This window comes from Anopheles merus, chromosome 3R (assembly GCF_017562075.2).
Source record: "Anopheles merus strain MAF chromosome 3R, AmerM5.1, whole genome shotgun sequence".
NCBI classification, from domain to species: domain Eukaryota; kingdom Metazoa; phylum Arthropoda; class Insecta; order Diptera; family Culicidae; genus Anopheles; species Anopheles merus.
Genome location: NC_054084.1, coordinates 15,907,110 through 15,927,475, shown reverse-complemented (window position 1 = coordinate 15,927,475; position 20,366 = coordinate 15,907,110). Strand labels below are relative to the sequence as shown.

The following is a 20,366-nucleotide window of genomic DNA, read 5'->3' as shown; positions in this document are numbered from 1 at the left end:
TGAAAAGCAAATGGAACCTATGAAGATAGTAATTAATAACATTAAGTACCAGAATAAGACCATTTGTAACATGTAAACTAAAAGTAGTAATAGCAATAGCAATAAAAATGCTAATTATATGAACGTAACTCATAATAAATAAGATAAAATAAACGAAAATGAATCCAAATACCGAAAAGACATGTGTAGTTCGTAGAACCATACAATAGATAATTTAGTGATGAGAGGAGAGGTTAGCTTTGACACAAAAACATGGTAAAGTAACTTACATAATAACTAGAAATGAAACACAAATTTACGATAAGTAAGCTGAAGTAAAGCATTTTATATAATTTTAAAAGTATGCATAATGATGCAGATTTGAATTCTTCAATTAAAACCCCAACAACTTTCGTTAGCAAATCATAATAACATCTTTCACACATTAATCTTTCCCCCCAAAAGTAAAATGTCCCCCAAAAGGCGTTGGACCACACACATGCGGCGGCACAGCGTTTAGGTCAGTTTGCTTTCCAAATGGCACCACGACAGGGTGGTCGTCATGTGTCTCTCGCTCGCTAGCTTCTATCATATGGTCCATCCCAACAAAAACTCCGCAACGCATTCATCTTCATCTAATGCTTCCTATAAAGTCCAGCGAGTGCGGGAGCTAGCATCATGGTAAGTTAATTTGAACTGTATCTAACCATTGCGGTGACATCCGAGTCCGTGATGCTAGTTTGGGGGATGGGAGGAATCAAGCGGTGGTGGTCAACGTTTCCGTTTTGTAATTTTTCCCACCAACTCACGGGCGTAAGCTATACTGGATCATGTAATATAATCTCGTAATCCATCGCCACCTACACGACATTTTTTTGGGAATGGTTATTGCGAGGCTGTGATGCAAACCAATTTTCGATGGTTTTCAGTAATTATGTTAGAAAGGGTGCTCATTTTATTTTGCCAGCAAACATCTTTCAAAGTTGTAATAGTATCATTGTTTAAACATTTCGATTGATTATTTTTTTTTATCATTAAAGATCATTGTTTTGAAATGTTTGAGAAATTCACAGCAAACAACAGCATTCAATTCTACAAGAATTATATGAAATGAAAGAAATTGAATTGTTTCTCAACACACTGTTTTCAATATTAATCTATTGATATCTAGTTGAGTTGGCTACAGTGCACATTGTTTTTAAAACAGTATAGTGATCGTTACAATTACATTTTTGATGCATTTGAAATGATCACAATCCTGAAGATCTCAGCATTACTGCTGATCGATAAATTACAACCATCTGTTCTGTAGCTTTTATCATTATCATGTACTGATCATGTCTCGCTAACCGAACCGACCGGGAAGCCGTTGTAATGGGTCGTGTTTGACGAGCGTGTAGTACAAGCCATAAATAAACATAGCTCCGTTACCAATTTGTACGTGCTTTCCCGGTAACAGCAATCAAACGACGAAAAAAAAACCTCTTAATTTTAACACCATCAAATAAATTCCACCATTTGCCTTTCGACGACGTCCGCTTAACGTCGGGAGAGGTGAAGTGACAAACAGCACAAATAAATCGAGTCAAATGGAAAGATGCAACATAAACTGTAGCACGTGTTGTCCATAAAAAAACACACTCGCACACACACACACACACACACACACACACACACACACACACACACACACACACACACACACACACACACACACACACACACACACACACACACACACACACACACACACACACACACACACACACACACACACACACACACACACACACACACACACACACACACACACACACACACACACACACACACACACACACACACACACACACACACACACACACTGACCATCAACGGGCGAAGGCTCCCATCGGGAGATCCCTTCCAGCACGATAAGCATTGCTCGGACGACGTCTTCAACAAGTCCCTCGGCTCGCTGGTGGCAATCATAATAATCCGTTCCTAATCCAATTGACCGAATGTCTTCATCTCGTGGCGCGTTTCGTTTGCTTCGTTCGCTTCCGATACCACCAACGGCGCTGGTGTTTCCACGTACCCGTAACCCGCCCGTCTGAACCGTGGGGTCTGATTTATGGTCCCGATATGTTCGGTCTTCCTAGGCAGCTTTCTACTGAGCGCTCTACTACTGCTAAGCAAAAACCCTTGGAGGTTTTCAATTTTTATTGAGCGCTACGTTTATGTGCTCTGGATGTGTTTAATTCTTGCATGGTAAAAAGTGTGTTAACCACACTAAGAGGGAGACGCATTATTATGCTCTCGACAGTACGCCTGTGGAATGGCAATCTTTACCGTTGATCAAACTTAGGCTTTGTGACAAAGTGTAACGTAAAAGAAAGATTTATGAGGCTTTGCTTTATTTACTGTCTAAAACATTTGCCTCTCTGTGTACACACAAACACCATCCAAAATAGGAGCAGTGCTGTTGTGCTCATTTCTTGGTTTTTGGTCCCTTGATGTCCTCCTAACAACACTCCTACATTGACTGACTGATCAGGATGGTGATGACGTTCATCTTATGTTTCCCATTATCTTCTTTTGTTTCCTAAACGCAGAAAAAAGCTCTCCCAAAACCGAGGGAGAACAAACGCGCACGCACCAAAATCGGAAATACTTTGCGTATAGAAATTGAGAACAATTTCCTTCGCTGGGAAGTAGGAGGAAGTGTGTCCTTTTTTTTTGAACGTTATTTCTATCGCCCATCGACCCCACCCCAATAAGGGGTAATACGATATTTTACGCCCCCCGAACCAACACGCCAACAAACTTCAACGCTCATCGTCATCATCCAATGCGCTCCGTCGCCATAGCAATGATGTGACGTTGAAAAGGCAACGCAATCGTTAACACCGGGCGGAAAAAAACGTCCAACAGGCGCAGGCTGGCCGGGAAATGAGAAAAATCGATCGACAGTGCGTACGGTGAGAGGGAGTTCGACGCAGACGGTACGCTCTGTTTGGTGATTAAAGGTTTTTCTATGAATTTTTTGACTGCTTCTGCCGGTTGGTTGGATTTTCCTCCCCAAAATGGACGCTTTTCTATCCCCCCCCCCATTTGAGTGGATATAGACAAACGCAGTATCTTGGCCGGCTGTGTCTGCTCTATATGGCGCTGGTATGGACGCACCACGTAAACGGACGCCACGATCTGATTGGTGCGTATTTTCACACTTCGTCGCTCGGGCAAAAGGGGATGGATGGATAGTGGGGCGAGTTTTTCCAGAAATTTGTTAATTTGTCTATGGTCTCCTTCCTCCGCATTAGATAGTGTAAAGGAAAAGCTGGATGCTATCGACGAATCAGAGCGGTTTGCAGCGCGTACGGCGTACCAATACAAGTGCCTGCTGTTGCCATGTCGACGGGGGTGAAAATCGATAAAATTATGTGCTTCATCAAAAATCGATGCTTTAGATACACGGAATGCTCTGTGTATTTAGCTATTCTATCGAAAGTTGGTTGATGTTTGATGAATTATGTAACCGTTTTTATATGCTTTACGAACCTTTTTTGATTGCTTCATGGAAATTGATAACGATTGATGTACAAAATTCATATGCACGGAGTATTAATGAAAGTTCATCGTAAGTTCATTGTGAAGTTCATCTTTAAACCAAAATGTTAATGGCAAAATGAACGATGTTCTTTTACTTCATTTAATTTCTAAATGTAACTTATTAAATATCTAAATAACTAGTTTTAACTTCGTTGAACAGCAATAAAAAGCATAATCAACAATATGTATATGTATATACAAGTACTTTAATGGTCAATTTGCTTTTTTTTCGAATAATTTTACAAACGCTTCTTAGGTTATGAAATTTGAAAAAAAAGTTCTAATTGCTGAATGAATGAATCAATGTGATCGAAGAACATATTTTTTTGTTTGCCCTTTTTCTCCTACTTATGAATCCAAACAAGAAGAGCTAAAAAGCTCCAACTGACAAACTATATAAATGAAACACGAAATAAATCGAAACTGTTAGTTAAACGACCTGTGCTGTACTGTTTTTTAGCTTTTCGTGGTGTTTTTATTAATCATTTCAGGATCTGTTTCGCACATATTTTTGAAAATGTCTCCCGATTTATTGATTGTTTCTTACTGTTTTTCAGATCATTTGTTTTCCTAATGCTCAAACGATGCCAATCAATCGGGGAAGAGATTCAAAATGTGTGAAAGAAATCGTGAGACGGCTCCAAAGCATTCATACATGCTTTCTATAGTTTAAACTTGTTTCTTTTTTTCTATAAAACTTGTTGTTCACGAAAGAAATAAATTAAAAAAAATGCATATTCTCTCCACGAGGCTGCAACATTCCATATCCCAATACAAAAAAACAAGCGCCTATGTTATTTTCCACCCAATATAAATTCCACCACACAATATGTAAGGGCGCCACAGAGAGCACAGTGACTAAAACTAAAACACTCAAATACCGATGCACTGTGACGTGATCTATATTTACTTCACATTCGTCAGCCGGTGCCGCAGCAACGCTTGACGGATGATATTACGCTCCTATTACTGCTATACTCGCCTATCATCACCAACAAACGTCCCATGCCAGCACACACAAAACAAAAAAGAGAAACAGCTCACTGGAACCGCCGTAACCGTCGGCGACAAAAAGGTATCGAATTTAATATCCCACCATGGCCGCGTGCCCACCATCTTCCGGCCCCGCGCACCATTGCAGCACCAAATGCACCAGAGCTCGCATGCAAACCAGCTCTCTAACAATCTAACATTAGCCACTAAAACACTGCACCACAACTGCATTGCAACCATGGGTAGTAGTAGTAGCAGCGCGCCGCCGGTACGGAAATGTCAGGAAGTGAACCCCGACATTGCGAGACTGGTGGGTGCATCCGGTCTTTGTTTTTTTTTTTTTTGGGAAGGGGAGTAGCGATGGACAGCAGCTAGGCTAGATTAAATTGATTGCCAGCGAGTGGGGCCGGTCCACAACGACCACGGCACGACCAAAGGGAGAGGAAGAGTCAGTCTTTATGGGATGCAGGAATGAATTAAAACCTATTAATAGCGCGCGAATGGAGAAGAATGGAGAGGGCGGATTAGTTTCCACTGCATTGACATCTCCTCCTTCTCCTTCTCCTCCTCTACCACCATTTCCCAAGGGGATGCGCGGATGGTGTAATAATGCTAGAATTACATAATAATTACAGCGCTCATTGTCGTATGCGTGTGCGGCCGTGTGCGGCGGCCGAGGTTAAAGTAAACAAGTTACGCAATGCAGCATATTCCGTCTGGAGCCGTTGAAACAAGGCCGTTGAATTCCTTTGAGAACGTCGATTAGAGCGCTTAAAAAACCGTACCGAATGTTTAGCTTACGATCATTATCACACCAAAACAACATACACAACACACATACGCGCGCTGCTTCTGTAACAATGCTTCTTCTGATTATTATAGTGTTATGTTTAAACGTTCCATCCACTTTAAAGGCCTTCCAGCAGTAGAGAATGATTAGAGAACGGGCATCTGCGCATCGGCACCATTCCCGGGCGACGAAGTGTCGATGAAATTTGAAGCAAGCGTAAACAAAATCCTTCGCACTAGTGGCGGAAGCAGCCAATAAAATGAAAGGGGTTTTTTGTAGGACATAAGCATATTGGGCTCCAAAACACGTCACTACACTGCCAACGCCCCCTAATAACACGATTGTTTGGACGTGTTGGAGTTAAGAAGTGCTTCACATTTTATTGCCAAATCGGCGCCTCAATCTCGTAAATGAAACCGTAATTCCTCTGTAGACGGGAACAGAACAGAACATTCTTAATATTGAAAAACATATTTAAGAATTTGATTAGAATGCGTTTTGTTTGACGCTTGACAAATGTTTCTTGTGTGTGTTTTTTTTATTTCTTTTTTGTTCGTAACCGTCTGTCTTCCACGCGTCATGTGAAATATTATCGTTTGCTTCCTTCTTTGGTCGCGCACCACGTGCGAAGAATTTTAGAAATTTCAATCCATTTGCTTTGGAGCCTGCGCAGCACACCCTGATGCGCAAAATTATGAAGGAAAGGCGCAAAGTCGGCAAAAGAAAAAACATTCATATTTAGTCGTTTGCCCTTTTTCCTTTGCCACACTTGAAAGAGGACCGGACGGGTTCGGGAACTGCGTTTGGCCGTGTCTATTTGCTTAGAGTGCTGCTAAGCAAAGCCAGCTGGCCTGTCCCGGCAGTGAAGCAAAAGACACACTCTGATTGCCAAAATGTGCACACAGCGGCGCTGCTTGCCTTGTGTGGACACTTCCGAAAGCCTTCCATCTTACGGCGCACCCCAAAAATGCATCGGCACACAAACTCAAACTCATCATCATCATCATCATCAGCATCGGGGCTCTTTGCATTCTCGTCCTCTCTATTTTCCTTAAACCACTTGTTCGTTGTGCTATTGCCGCCGCCACTGCCACGTCCTAGGGTAGGGCGGGCGCATTTGTGCAACACATGTGCATCCTCGAGCCGTTAAATAAATTAACGAGTGCGGAGAAGGAGTCTACAAGGATCCTTTCGGTCCTTTCGGTACGGCATTCCTGGCGCGTTAAAATGCCGATCCTTGCCCGGCATGTGTGGGAAGGATCACTTCAAGTGTCACCGTAAAAATAGTTAAACAAAAAATGCATGAGCAACATGTCCTGTAACTAGGGACAGCAACATGTTGTGTTTTGTTTTATTGCTGCCTTTTTCCACGACGCAAAACTCGTAGCCTTGAACTGGAAAGCGTGTGTTAACGCGCAGAAAGTAAAATAGTTTTTGGATGCTTTTGGGTGGATTTTTAAGAAGACATTTACTGTGATTTATCGACCGCGTACACACACACACACGCAACCGGGACAATTATCGACACTTTTCAAGTGCGCTGGCACTAGAATGGGAAGAAATTTGTCACATCACTCGAGAGGAGGCTGTGTCGCACAAGAAGAAACTAGTTTTGCAACGCCTCGTAAGTGGGAAAAATGGCACTGGAATATGGGTCGTATGCATATGGGCATATGGAATATGGGGTTTTTACACACACCAAAAATTCGTTATTTTTATTCTTGCTCATTAGGCTTAGAAAAGTCACGGCCCTTGACCTACCACCCAGTAACTAAATGGTTGTTTGTTACATTATATGACCCATAGCTGAATAGTGAGCTCGTGGGTTTAAAAAAGTATGTGACTGTGGCTCAACTGAGGAAACAAATCATCTTACCTAAAATAATTTAAAAATGATCATCTTTAGTTTAACTGTTTTCATCGTAATTTGCATTTGCAAAAATTAGGTTTAGTCATTTATGGTTTCAATTTGCAATGTACAAAGGCATGCCTAAAATGTCTAAAAATATAAATTCGAAGATGTAACTCATATTAGTAGAGGCTCTCCTTTTATTCTGTTATCATGAAACGGTTTAAAATTTTTTTATTATAATCTAATAAAATATATTCAATTCAGTTCGAACTTCGATGTAAAAATAACTGGCCAAAATTGTCCAAAAAATGTAAAATTTGATTGAAACAAAAGAGAATTTGACAAAAAAAACACAACAAAACAAAAGAGGCTCCATGATAAATGAAATACAAATTAAAGTTTGCAACACATATAACGGTGCAACATTAACATGTACATGTTAATTTGAAATATAAATCAATTCAAGCATAAACAAATCAATAAACTTTAAAACGACAAACCAAAATAATTAAATGAAACAAATCTCTTAGCTCAATTCTTCTGTATCAATATAATTGGTTTCATCCTTCTTTACGAGCAAAAGATTTAAAGCAACTAACCTCCCAAGAACTGTGAACTATTAACGCGTATTAGATTTTAATCCCACATCCTCTTAAAACACGTCAACAAGATTCGTGCATAAAAGCAAATATGCTACAGGTGTCCTCCTGCCACGATGCCACAAACCAGGAGGGGAGCACATACAGTCCTCCCTCCTTTGTCTCATAATGTACTGCACTTCCTCTGCTCCGGTTTCTTCCCCTCCCTTGGACTAACTGTTCTTTTTAACGTCCTGTTTGTGTGTCCCTCTTGTGTGACGAGGGCACTACGTACATGCACACATACCTCAGTGCAGGCGCAGCAGGGATCTACTATAGGCAGCATCTCCGGCCCAACAAACGGGTGTCCCGCACGACCACCATACGCACCGAAGGAAAAAAAAAAAGAGACGCAGATTGAAATTTGAGATTTTTCAAAGCGCTGCAATTTTCGAGAGGAAGCATTAAACCGACGGGAGCACAGCCCTCTATTATGCGCACTGTTCCGCTGGGTTGCCGTTAAAAGAACGTGCGCGCGCGAGAAAGAGAGAGAGAGAGATATACAGGCGACCCGAGGGGGTTGTTATGCTGGTTTTATGATCGCGGTAGTTGAAGCCGACCGAAAAGAAGGAAAACCTCCCGAATGAAAACCTCAGGAAAAAATGTACACACATTGCTCTTTTTTTTAAGTTTCCTATGAAAAGGAATTGTTTAAAAAAATATCGTCCGCCACACTCGGCCAACCCTCTCCATCATGTGCATCACCATCGATCGAGCTGCCTGCTTCACGAGCCCGTTTTCTCCCGATTTCAACCGTGTCTCTTCTGCCACATGCCACACTCGGTGGTGATGAACGATTTCAGCATGTTTGCAATGCTAATTGCTTCGTAAGGCGAAAAATGCTCTGTTTCCTTGTTCGCTCGCATCATGCGCAACATAGCACGCCAACACGCTTAATGTGCTGAAAATTGTCGCCTTTCCGCCCATCATCCACAGCGTACGTAACGAGCCACCAGAGATCAGCGTGGAAGAAGAGGAGCATGGTATTGCCGCGCGTTAACGATTACGGGAGAGCGCAGCAAGAATCGGTTTTTATCATCACGCTAAAGCATCTGATGAGTTCTTCAGCATGACTTTGGCGAGAGGGTGCGGATAATGATGGCACACGAGTGGTTTATGTTTATTTTGGAAAAAAAAAACCGCGACTGGCTTCCAGCCAGCACACGTTTGCGGTCGCTGTTGAGGGCTGGCTAATTGGCAGGGCAGCGCCGCTTCTAGAACGTGGCGCATCCAGTAAGGCGCGCTCCGCTGCACGCATTATTAATGACACTTGGCACCAGCGCTGGTACGAACTTCATAAATCAGAGCTAGTGATGCGAAGCTAATATTTGCGAGGCCAATGCAACGCCAAAAATGAAAAGAAGATCAACAAAAACGGTAATATTGTAAAACGAACGGAAATATATGGAAAAAATAAACAAATAATAAAAAGGATTTAAAGAAAAATAAGAAATTAAATACAAAATTTCGATTTAGATATTTTTATGTACCTTGTTTCATGAACGTGTCTTTATAGTTTGTAGTAATTAGATATACAAACAACTTACACGATGTTATGTATTATCCATGACTGTTGAGATAGGGTTTCGACTCTCTATGATGTACTTCTATATTAGTTTGTAACATTAAAAAGGTCATCTAGGCAAAACCATTAACGAATGAATTGAGTTCCTAGAAATGAATAAGATTTATCCAGACATTTGATAATCATCAACATTATCATCATCAATGTATATATCTACATCATATTAAAATGATCTACATCAAACAGCTCATGTGGATAAAAAATAGAGAAGCGCACACTGATCACAAGTTACTAAGTGACTTGCATCCTTCAAGTGTATGTATGGAATCAATACATTACGAAGAGTTTAAGTGGATCTATTCATTTATGCTTTTCTGTTTTATAACTTACTCGTTTAAAAATCTTTTTTTCGCTGATTCAAGTAGTATAACTTAAAAAGATCTTGTTGCTTGTCGGTTCTAAGAGTGCCTCAGTAAAAACGAAGGAATATGTTAAAAATTCAAATCCCTATAGCTTCTCTTTCACTCTGATTCAACTCATTGAAAAAAGACGTTATTAGTTAGGCTTGTTACAATACATTTTGTTAATAGATACATTACAGAGTTAGCAGAAAAACCTTTAGCAAATTTGAACACATAATTTACAAAATATGTATTGATTTTAACACTTCAGCAGTTACGGCTTTTAGGGCATCACATGGACGATACTACTCCCTAAATACTAGAGGGAAAGTAAGGTTAAAAGACTAATAGTCTGTGCGTTTTAAACGATACCCAGATGATAAGAAATTCGTAAAAGTACACTTCAGAACATATGCTTTTTGCATGCATGTTCGTGTCCTAACATAGCTCAAATATGACATAAAGTCATATACGGTGACAAAAGTAAAAAAACAAACCACAATAAGAACGCATGAAATAGAGCCTAAGCAAAACCCATTCATCTTTTTTTTTTTAATAATAGAAAAACAATACGACTGCATCGATCGATCCTCTAGTATCATCTCACTATCGCTTTCATCAAAATAGAAGAAAAGGAAGAAACGAAAGAAAAAAACAAACACACATAAACATGATTTCCTAATATTCGAGGGCGCTCGTTAAATTCGATACGGCCAACGCCATCAAAAGTGTGACACACGCACCACCGGGCGACCAATCAGACCGATTTACACACTTCCGAGAAGGGAACAGGAAGGGAGAGGGAGACCGCGGGAGGTGGGTGTAGAATCGTCCTCCCGATCCAATCGATCGATGTGTGTTTGGTGTGAATTTAATTTTCCCATTCCGTTGGCACTACACTACTACGGGCGATCGCGCGATCTCGCGGACCCGCTCTATAACCAGGGACCACCCACCGTCCGCTGTGTTTGTTCAGTGGTCCATTATGTGGACTCTCCCGTTACATGCGACGACCCTGGGTCCCTTCGCTACCACCAACCTCCAACGAACCAGGCGCCGTGTACTCGCCTGACACAGGGGGCAACGACGAATGCCTGGAGCCTCGCGGCCTCGGGTCGATATATTCTCCTTCCCCCCATCTCTCACCCCGAAACGGCGAATGTGTCTTAAATCATAATCTTTATCTTCATCATCACTGTGCGCTTTCCAGCGCGTATATCTTACTTTTGTAACTCCAACTCTTCCCGTCCCTCGGTGCTGTCTCCTCGATTTCTTTATCTCTCGCGCTCTCTGTTTCTGTTTCCTATCGGACACCTAAAGATTCTTTGTTTTGAATTCGCGCCCGTTACCGTACGTCCGTTTGCATTAAGCTCGCGTGTCCACGAACGATCTGGTGGTCCACCGGCGACACGTTTAGCCGTCTGCGTTGCTTCGGTCGTCGTCGTCGTCGTCGTCGTCGTTGTTGGACCTCTCGCCAGCGCAACATCATTATTTTGCATTCTCCTCTTCTTTTTTCGCCCATTCGAGCCCTATCTGCATTCCCCTCCCCAGTTCGACACACTTCCTCCACCACTCCAACGAAAGTCGGGAATTGTTCTGTCACACTAACTCAAAGCGACATCAATACCGTTCCTAACAAATCGTCGTCAATTTATTGACAAACGGGGAAAGAAAACGACTACAGATGAAGGGAAAGATGAAGGGAAAGATGAAGGGAAAACGGAGATACAAGCGTCCTTCGACCGATTCGCAATCCACCAGCGCAAAAGGGAACAATAATTTAACCGTTTCTTCGACCGAACAGATCAATCCATCACCAACTAAAACCTAAAAAAGCGATCGAAGTTACCGTACACTGTTGTGAGGGTTGGTGGTAACGAATTAATTCTGCCCTCCCGGAGGTTCTTCCTTCTCAACCCTCTTTTCTCCCCGCAACGGTCAATCAAGATTTTCGCAAATTACCACCGATTACTAACGAGATCGTAAACGATCAAACTCCATAAGTAATCCGGACCTGGTGACGGTGCCACGATCCTCATCACCGCCGAGTGTGACGACGGACGACCGTGACACGGGGCTAGAGACTCTCTGCTTCTCGGTCGGTTTTTGCAGACCATTACTCGGCGCGGAAACCAGAAGCACAACGAAAGGGATCGTCTAAACAGTTTCAGCAACCGGGAGAGCCGCAACATGGGTGGAAAGATGTATTAATAATAATCTAATTAGACGAAAACTAGCAGTCCATCAAACCAGCGTCCGCTGCCTCAGTGTATGCCCAGGGCCTGTCCCGGCCCGCTCAACGCAACGCAGACTGCGCTAATCTGCCCGACTCCCGGCGGCATCGGTTGCCTTTTATCTTTCGGCAGCATCTGACGGGGGCTGCACGTTTTTGAAGGGATTGTGTGTGTGTCTGTTGGTTCTTTTTTTTTAAACAAATTGTCCCTGGTTTGCTGGTGAGTGGTCGGAGCTGAGTGATGGACATGTTCATCAACTGAAGGTAAACTTCGGATCGGCGGTTTGAAATGTTCTTTGTAGGATGTGAAGTTTTGCCTTTATCTGTGGCGTTTAGTCGCTGGAATGTTTGATGTGTCAGTGCGATAAAGAGGAACAGTTTTTGCATGCAAATGATGAACTGATGGTTCAAGAAAAAGTGATAGTGATGGTAGTTTACAGTATGGTCCCGTGTTACGCGCTTAATGTGCTCAGAAGATAGTGGAGTAACTCTTTATATTCACGTTAGTCCAACATGTCTTGAGTATGAACTAGAGTCGAAAATGAGAAATTCACATATTACCAATTCCGTGTAGATTGAGAACTGTGTAACCTGAGAACAGATTACACAGTAAAAAACTGTATTCATAAAATGTTCAAGCTGCAGGGTTCTTTCAATACAGGCTTTTAAGGATCCAAGTTTGGGGACATTAGTATCTTTTCCCCCGGACTGGTTTCCAGAGGTGTTTCAAGTTCGCAGGCGTTATTCTTGAACATTGGCTGACACTTTTCATTTACCAAATATTGATTCTCAGCACCATTAACGAACACGAGTAGCGTGATCTTGCTGGTTCCTCCACAGTCGTAAAAACCTACTCACACAATGTAATTGACTTCTCTTAACGATTACTCAGCAGCGATCACACAACACTCCGTGAGTGTTTTTGCTTAAAATATTTGCCTATAAATAAAGACACGTTACGCGCAGGCCACAACACACATTCCTGTCCGATGACTAACCAGCCCCCGGTGACTTTCGACACTTTCCGTTCCGTTGGCACCTTATTTCTCTCTCTCCGATCGATCGATCGGATTCGATCGACGCGACACCGAACGCCGTTAATCGATAATCGATCGCTTCCCGGGGCCAAACGGCAGCAGCTCGAGATAGCTTCGTTCGGTACACACCACCGGACGATTGCTGCGGACGAGCGCGACGCTGCTATCTAAATATTTCGACCATTTGGAGATACTTTATCGCACGGTCCATCCCAACACCCCTGGACGACTTCCTCGGTCCAACGGTCACCGACGAGACGGGGCGGACTGTTTTCCTCATCAAGAAGGCCCCTTCCCTCATTTCATCTGCATACAGATGAGCTTCCCATCGGGGCACACTGCACGCTGGCCACGGTCCACGCGGGCTTCAGTGCGCGCTTGTCAACGATCCATTGTCACAGCTTGGTTGTTTGTTTTATTTTGGCTTTATTTTAAGTTTTCAGTATTTCAGCCTCCATCCCTTCCCACCCCGCTCTTGATCGGTCGTTTCTGCCACCTCCCGGTAATGCGCGCACCCACTTGCCCAGCGCTCTCGCCTCCGATTAGTTTATGTTTTATTCATGTTTCGGTTCTGCGCTAGGAAATTGGTGGTGATTTCCGATGTGGGTAGAGCGGTGGGCGCGGGAGGAAAGGTGGCAGGTTTGCCATCCTAGCGCGCCTGGCGTGCCGTGGACGGGAGCGTCGTAAATTAGCGTCCATTTTCCCTGGCCCCGCGTTGTGCCCGGGTCAACACATTCGATTTTATGGCCAATCGGTCGATGATTTAACGCCACGCGATCATCGCACCAGGTAGCACCACCCAGATAATGGTGGAAGCGCGAGGAAGGTATGGGATGAAATTGTTATATTGATAAGCTTGAAATCAGGTATCCTTATCGATTGGATGGCTCATGATGGTCAGCGTAATCAGGCGATACGTTAATTCGTGCCGAGATTTGATTAATTAAATGTTTGCATTAATTTGTTTTATTCAGGAAATCATTTGAAGATGGATTATGGTAGCTATGAAGAGTTTCGATATGTTGTACTAAAGGTCCACGGTTCAACTTAAATTCAGATCATGAATCATTTGCCACAATCAATGAAATCTTAGCGTTGTTACTGGCGACAAATTAATTGAACAATTTTAACAATTCATCTTTTACATAGCAAAACAGTCGCATTTGGTAAACAAATTAGTATTAACATAATGTATCATATCTGCTTTATGTTCATCACTTCCAATTAGTTGGATTTGATTTCCTGTCAAAGTACCAGCAAGTTCAAAGGTTTTCAAACGAACTTTGACGCTTTTCTGTGAAATAAAACAGGTTACATGGTTGCAAAAACATTCATTTATTTTCTATTACTTGTCCCCATCTTACTGGTAAGTTAGGGATCGAGTAACGAAAATATCATGTGTCCTTTTGGCTGCTATCTGACTTTAAATCAACAAATCAACTAGCTTGCAACAACTGTAAAGATCCCTTCAAAAAAAGTTCCTTACCATCTCTGTAAACAACCACTCGCGAAGGGATATCGTTGGCTCTCTTTAATGCACTATATAAGCTCTTCTTCACTAAGCTCAATTAAGAATCGTTGAATTATAAACACGATAACTTCAATTTTCCTTCCGTAAGGACATACCATACTTATATCCTTGAATCAAAGGTCACCTTTGAAGTAAAAATAAACGATCACTTAACACATTTCCTGCGAACTTCACATGTCCACCAATAGAACCTGTGTAGCTGTTCAACAACTTTAAGGTATATCCTGTGAATTCTTACTTTTATATACTTCCCCATAAAAACCGTTTCAGAACGCTCCACATTAAGTTACAGCCGCTAAACCAAATGCTCTCCCCTGGCACTCGTCATCGGAGGCACTAATTCCATTTCTGCAACTACCAACACAAATAGTTACATTTATTGCTTTCTGTCTCAGTGCTTTTCGCAATAACAACAAGGACAACACAAACCTGAACTTCAACCGAACCACATAAACCACCGTGCGGTCCATAAATCCATTCGAGCCGTAAAATATATTCGCACTTTCGCCGCGGGCACGCACGGGAGAAGTTAGTAACGGGAACGAGTCGTACAGTTCCGCAGCACAGTTCCCGATTTACGACTGCTTTACAGGCAAGTGTGTGCAGGGCTGCCGCTCTGGCTTTCTGGCCATAAAATCTGTACCAAACTTCTGACATTAACACCAACGTAGTTTGCATACACTACTACCACTTACCGAGAACGTTCCGTCGTCGTGTCCGGTCCTTCGAGGCGCGATCGTTTTCCCTGTGCAGAAGAGAGAAAGAAGACGAAGATAAGAATGCGTTACGACGATTGCACATTTTCTCAGTCGTAAACAAGTCGGTGTGAAAGTTTTTCTAGCCTAACCGCTACAACCGATCGGAAACAAATCATCATGCCCCTGTCCCAACATTTAACAAACAACGAAGCTCATGCGGAAACACACACACAACACAACTACTAAACACAGCCACCACCACCACCCGGATTTTGTTTTTTTTTCTTCCCTTTCGACTACTTATTAGAAGCATTGACCGTGATTTATCGGCCCGTCTTGCGCCCGGGCCCCGCACCATTGCACACGTTCGCGTGAGCTCGTAATTTATCTTCCACCTTTACCGTGGGGGTTTCCTGGATTCTCGCGCCACCACATTTTCCCACCACTAACCGTTTATCCCTCGGGAGTGTTTCCAAGCAGCCCTCGCACCCCGCTACCCCCGCAATAAAACGCTAAACGGGAACAAATTATTTAAACGCTTCCCGAAAAATGCGCGATAAGATGCCTGACGCGGGATTCCCTTTTCGGGCTGGGAAGGTGGCAAAAGAGAAGGTCTACGAACATCGGGACGAAGACGGAATGTCAATCGGTATCGGGGACTGTTGGTATCGTTTCCTTGTTTTTACCTTCTCTCTCTCTCTCTCTCTCTCTCTCTCTCTCTCTCTCTCTCTCTCTCTCTCTCTCTGTCCGTCTCGTATAGGGCTTCGACCGCGTAGTGTCTGCCGTGCATCTCCTCTCCGAGGGGCAGTTGTTTATGCATCTCGCTTGGGAAAGATATTCACTTGACTGATTTAAGGGCTTCTCGGCGCTGCGAGTTCGAAGAATCAGAAAGAAGCCCAAAGAGTAAAGCAGTACGATGAAGAGAGAAAAAAACGCACCCGCACACACAAACATATTCAAAATCGAATGAAAAGTCATAAAAATAAAAAAGGCGACAACTGATGGGTGTCAACAAGGCACAAGGCCCCTCTCCCAAAGCGCGCCGAAGTTACCCCGCCGTCCTTTGGTTCACAGATCCAGTGTGGAAGCTGGGCTGGAGAGGGAAGCCCCCGAGGAAGGGGGAAAAAAGCGATCGACGATTTGTGGTATCTTTGAAGGAATAAAGAAACAACCAGTGTGTGACAGTGGCGCGATCTCGCTGCGCTGTGCGTTGCGCGAGCATGTGTTGACAAGAGGTGGATTTTTTTTGTTTGCTTGGCTGTGCTGTTTGGGAGGCGAAACATGGAACGATCCTTTGGCAAAGCACGACACAAAAAAGCATAACATGCTTTATGCTCTAATTATGCAGCAGCAGCAAAAACAAAACACAAACTAGTTGATCGTGAACAGTTTCGTTGATTGAGAAGGTTGAAAAAAAAAGAGGCATAAAAACTCGTTTCACTCCATCACATGAAGCTGATATTAGAACAGAAAATTGTGTCCCACTAACACGCAAGGACGGAAAAAGGGTGGCTCTAATCTTTGATCGTTTCTTCCAAGAAGCCTTATCATCCACGGTTAGAGTCCACCCTTGCTGTTACGGACTCGCTGTCGCTGGAGCTACGGCCATCACCGAACGCCAAACCCAGAGACCGAGCGCGATGTATCATTTTGGGTGACGGACGATCGTCACAAGCCCAAACACTCCCACCCTGATCATGCTGCTTCTTGCTCGTCACGTTAAACACACAGACAAGAGCGAAAGACCGAACCAAACTCCACAACAGCCACAACATACCAACTAACACGAAAAGTGGGAGGAAAACACATCTTTATCGAACCGCTTTATCGTGTTTTTGCTCGCGCGGAACACGATTTTTATATCGGCTACGATAATTGCCGTCACGTTTAAAGGGATGTGTGCTTGTGTGTGTGTGTGTGTTTGTGAACAATTTTATGTTGCTGTCGCTTGTCCCCTTGAATGGTGAAGGTTTCCGCGGTCCAGAGGGATCGATGTACGGGTCAAATCCTAAACGGCAAACGCTTTTCTCCCGCGTTCAAGATCGATAAAAAAGGCACGATGATGTCGACGGCACCAAACCAATGTCGACGATAAAATTATACCGTTTCGAGCTGTTTCGGGCTGCTGCTCACTGGGTCGTTCAAGCATTTTCCACCGAAAAACCGTTTATAACCCTTTTTCTATCGAACGGGTCTCTCCCAAACTAACCACCAAAGACACGTTGGCTTCCAGTTTGTACTGGACAGCCAAAGTACCATCTGTGATACGGGCGTGAATGGTTGCTTTTCCTTCAACTTACAGCCGGGTTCGGGGTCACATCACACATCACCAAGTTACCCGGCCGGGGAGACTAGGCGACCGGTCTATAAATAATGTTCATAAATAATATCCATAAAAACCAAACTAATGGGCAAAGAATTATGTTGTTGCGAGCTTTCCTTTCGTTAATTTTTATTAGCAACCGCGTCTGATCCGAACCAAGATCGTACCACCGTACGGGCAGCCGTCGAGACACCTCAGAAAATGGGTGGAATCGATCAGAAGATCAGACTGGGCCCCTTATTGCCCTGTTCTGCTTCCCTCCCTTGTCCCTTGTCTGCCGGACGTTTGTTTGTTTTTTATTGGAACGATATTATTTTATTTGTTTTTAATTTTTATCTCCTTAAGCTGTGTCATTAAACGTTGCGGTCGCGGCTCACTGAAATGCCACCGTCCTGTTGTTTCGAACACGGATTGATCGGATCGGTGCGCGTGTAATCGTTGCTTCCCGGTGCCATTTTGGTGCCATTTTGGTTGGGCATCTGAAGAAGCGCGTATCGATTTACCCCACCATCCAGTGGTGTTATGATGGTCCTGTTTCCGTTGTTAACAGACGGCGTTGCCACACGCCAGCCACGAGTGTAATGTTTTCGTTTTGGTATCTAAAAACACATACCCACTCACACACACACACACACACACACACACACACACACACACACACACACACACACACACACACACACACACACACACACACACACACACACACACACACACACACACACACATACAAGATACCGATAACGACTGGCCAAGCACACTGTTAGGTCGCGTGAAATATGGCCAACATAATCATTTGTGAGCAGTTTTGGGTTTTGTTTTTGCATGTCGTATCACCGTTTACGGTGAACTTTCAGGGGTCCAAGTCACTACACGCTGCATGGGGGAGAATGAAGGTGGAATAGCACTAAACGACCCTGTTAAAGGGAAGGGAAAATTCTCGCTCCACCGAAGACAAACGATGGGACAAGCGACAAAAGAGAAGAAAATACTTAAAAAAAAAAGGTGTAAGCATAAAATGTGCAGCTGCATTCGGACACATGCAACCTTTTTGGGGGGTCTTATGGCCGAGAAAAGGGTCTTCTCTGTAGCTTATCCGTCCACTGCTGGACGACGGGAGACAAACATTTATCACGCCTAAAACATGTGTCCTGGCCAAAAAAAAAACACACACACAGAAAAGAATAAGGTGAGCAAAGGAATGCTGCCAAAAGGGTGCACTACAAATGGCGTGTCAAGTGGCTAAAGGCGACCCATTACAAGGGTCAGCAGCATACGAGCAGGCGGTGCAAAAAAAAAACTGCAGTCGCAAAATTGCATTTTAAGAACCAACCAAGGGCTCCACACCAAGCAGAGCAATGTCTCCCAAAAACGCCAGCGAAACAAAGCGACTAATCAACACCCCATCAGGTGGACCGGGCGGACCGGAATCTATCTAATAAATCTACTCCGCAGAGTTGGGCACAAAATATTAGTTGAAAGATTTTCCAGGAATTTCTCCACCACGGTCCATCTCACACTGTGTTGGTTTAGGGGAGTTTTCTCGGGTGTTCTTCGTTCACATTATTATTCGTTTCACTTAATCATGGCCAAAGCCTTCGGGCTCCCGCTTCTCCTTCTCTATCGGCGTGCCTGGACCATATCGTTCCCGATCGTTAAAGCGGGTTCCCGGTTCCCCCTTTGGAGGATTTGTGGAGAGAAAAAGGGTTGAAGAAACAGCACACAGGCCTGCCATGCATGCCTACCCCCACCGAGCATAATTTGAAACATAATTAATTTTATATTATTATTTAATTTATCTTGCCATGCCACGGTTTTTGCGGTTTATTTGTTTTTGCTGCTCCAGTTTTCTCCTTCTCTCGCACGCTCCCTGTTAAACCCCGGTTTCGTGCCACAAAGAAGTGTGTTTGTTTTGATTTAATCCGTCATGTGTCGCACGATCGGGACGCGACATTCGCCGGCGGTGATTTTGTGCCGTAGATAAATTGGACAACTACATCCATCTTAGGGGAGCTTGTGTTAATGAAGGGCGAGTGGTGGTTTTGGCATGATGAGTTGCCTTTAAAGATTGTTAACTGAATGATCAAGATTGATACTCTAGGTTTTGTTGTACAGATTGTATTGCTAAACAAAGAATATAACAATCTCGTTTCAAGGTACTGGTGCTCAGTTGTTGTTTTTTTCAATTAACTTTCATTGAAGCTTTTTGCAAGCACTGCAAAGATACTAATATGTTTAGCAGGTTTAAATGATAAGGGGAATAGTTGTATTAAAAACAAATGTTTTTGTTTTTAGTAAAAAGTGTTTTACAATGAGTCTTTTACTCTTAACAGAATACAATGCAAGATTGATAAGAGCATACATTGTTCAATTTTCTCGATCAATGCACAATTTTTACACGTCTTGTTTTAGGCTTATTTTTATGTCACAACTCTTAATACCAAATGAAAATAACTAAATTCAAGATAATCCTCTCCCTATTTTCAATACCTTATTTTCAAGTTTTTTTCAAAATGGTATTTAATTAAATCTATTTTACTTATGTTTTTACATTATGAGTAAAGTACTGTTTATATTAAATGAAATAAAATTTCAAGGAATAATTTCTAAATTATTAAGCATATTAAAAGGTTTCTAATTACGAAAGACAAATAAACAAAACACATAAACAAAAGAACAATTTTAATTTTGTTAGTAACACACAAGAACCTTTCACCAAGCCACAGCCGTCAAACAATTGATTTACCGTACAGAACGGACAAAATAGACCCCAAA

General features: G+C 42.9%; 1 protein-coding gene across 1 annotated transcript in view; it reads right to left on the bottom strand.

Moving 5' to 3' along the window:
* The window catches only part of LOC121596751 (developmental protein eyes absent), a 39,149-nt gene that overhangs the window by 9,340 nt on the left and 9,443 nt on the right, over positions 1-20,366 (bottom strand). The window contains exon 3 of the mRNA XM_041921951.1: positions 15,266-15,315. Within this exon, the coding sequence (XP_041777885.1) occupies positions 15,266-15,315 (50 nt within the window). The remainder of the gene's footprint in view (positions 1-15,265; positions 15,316-20,366) is intronic.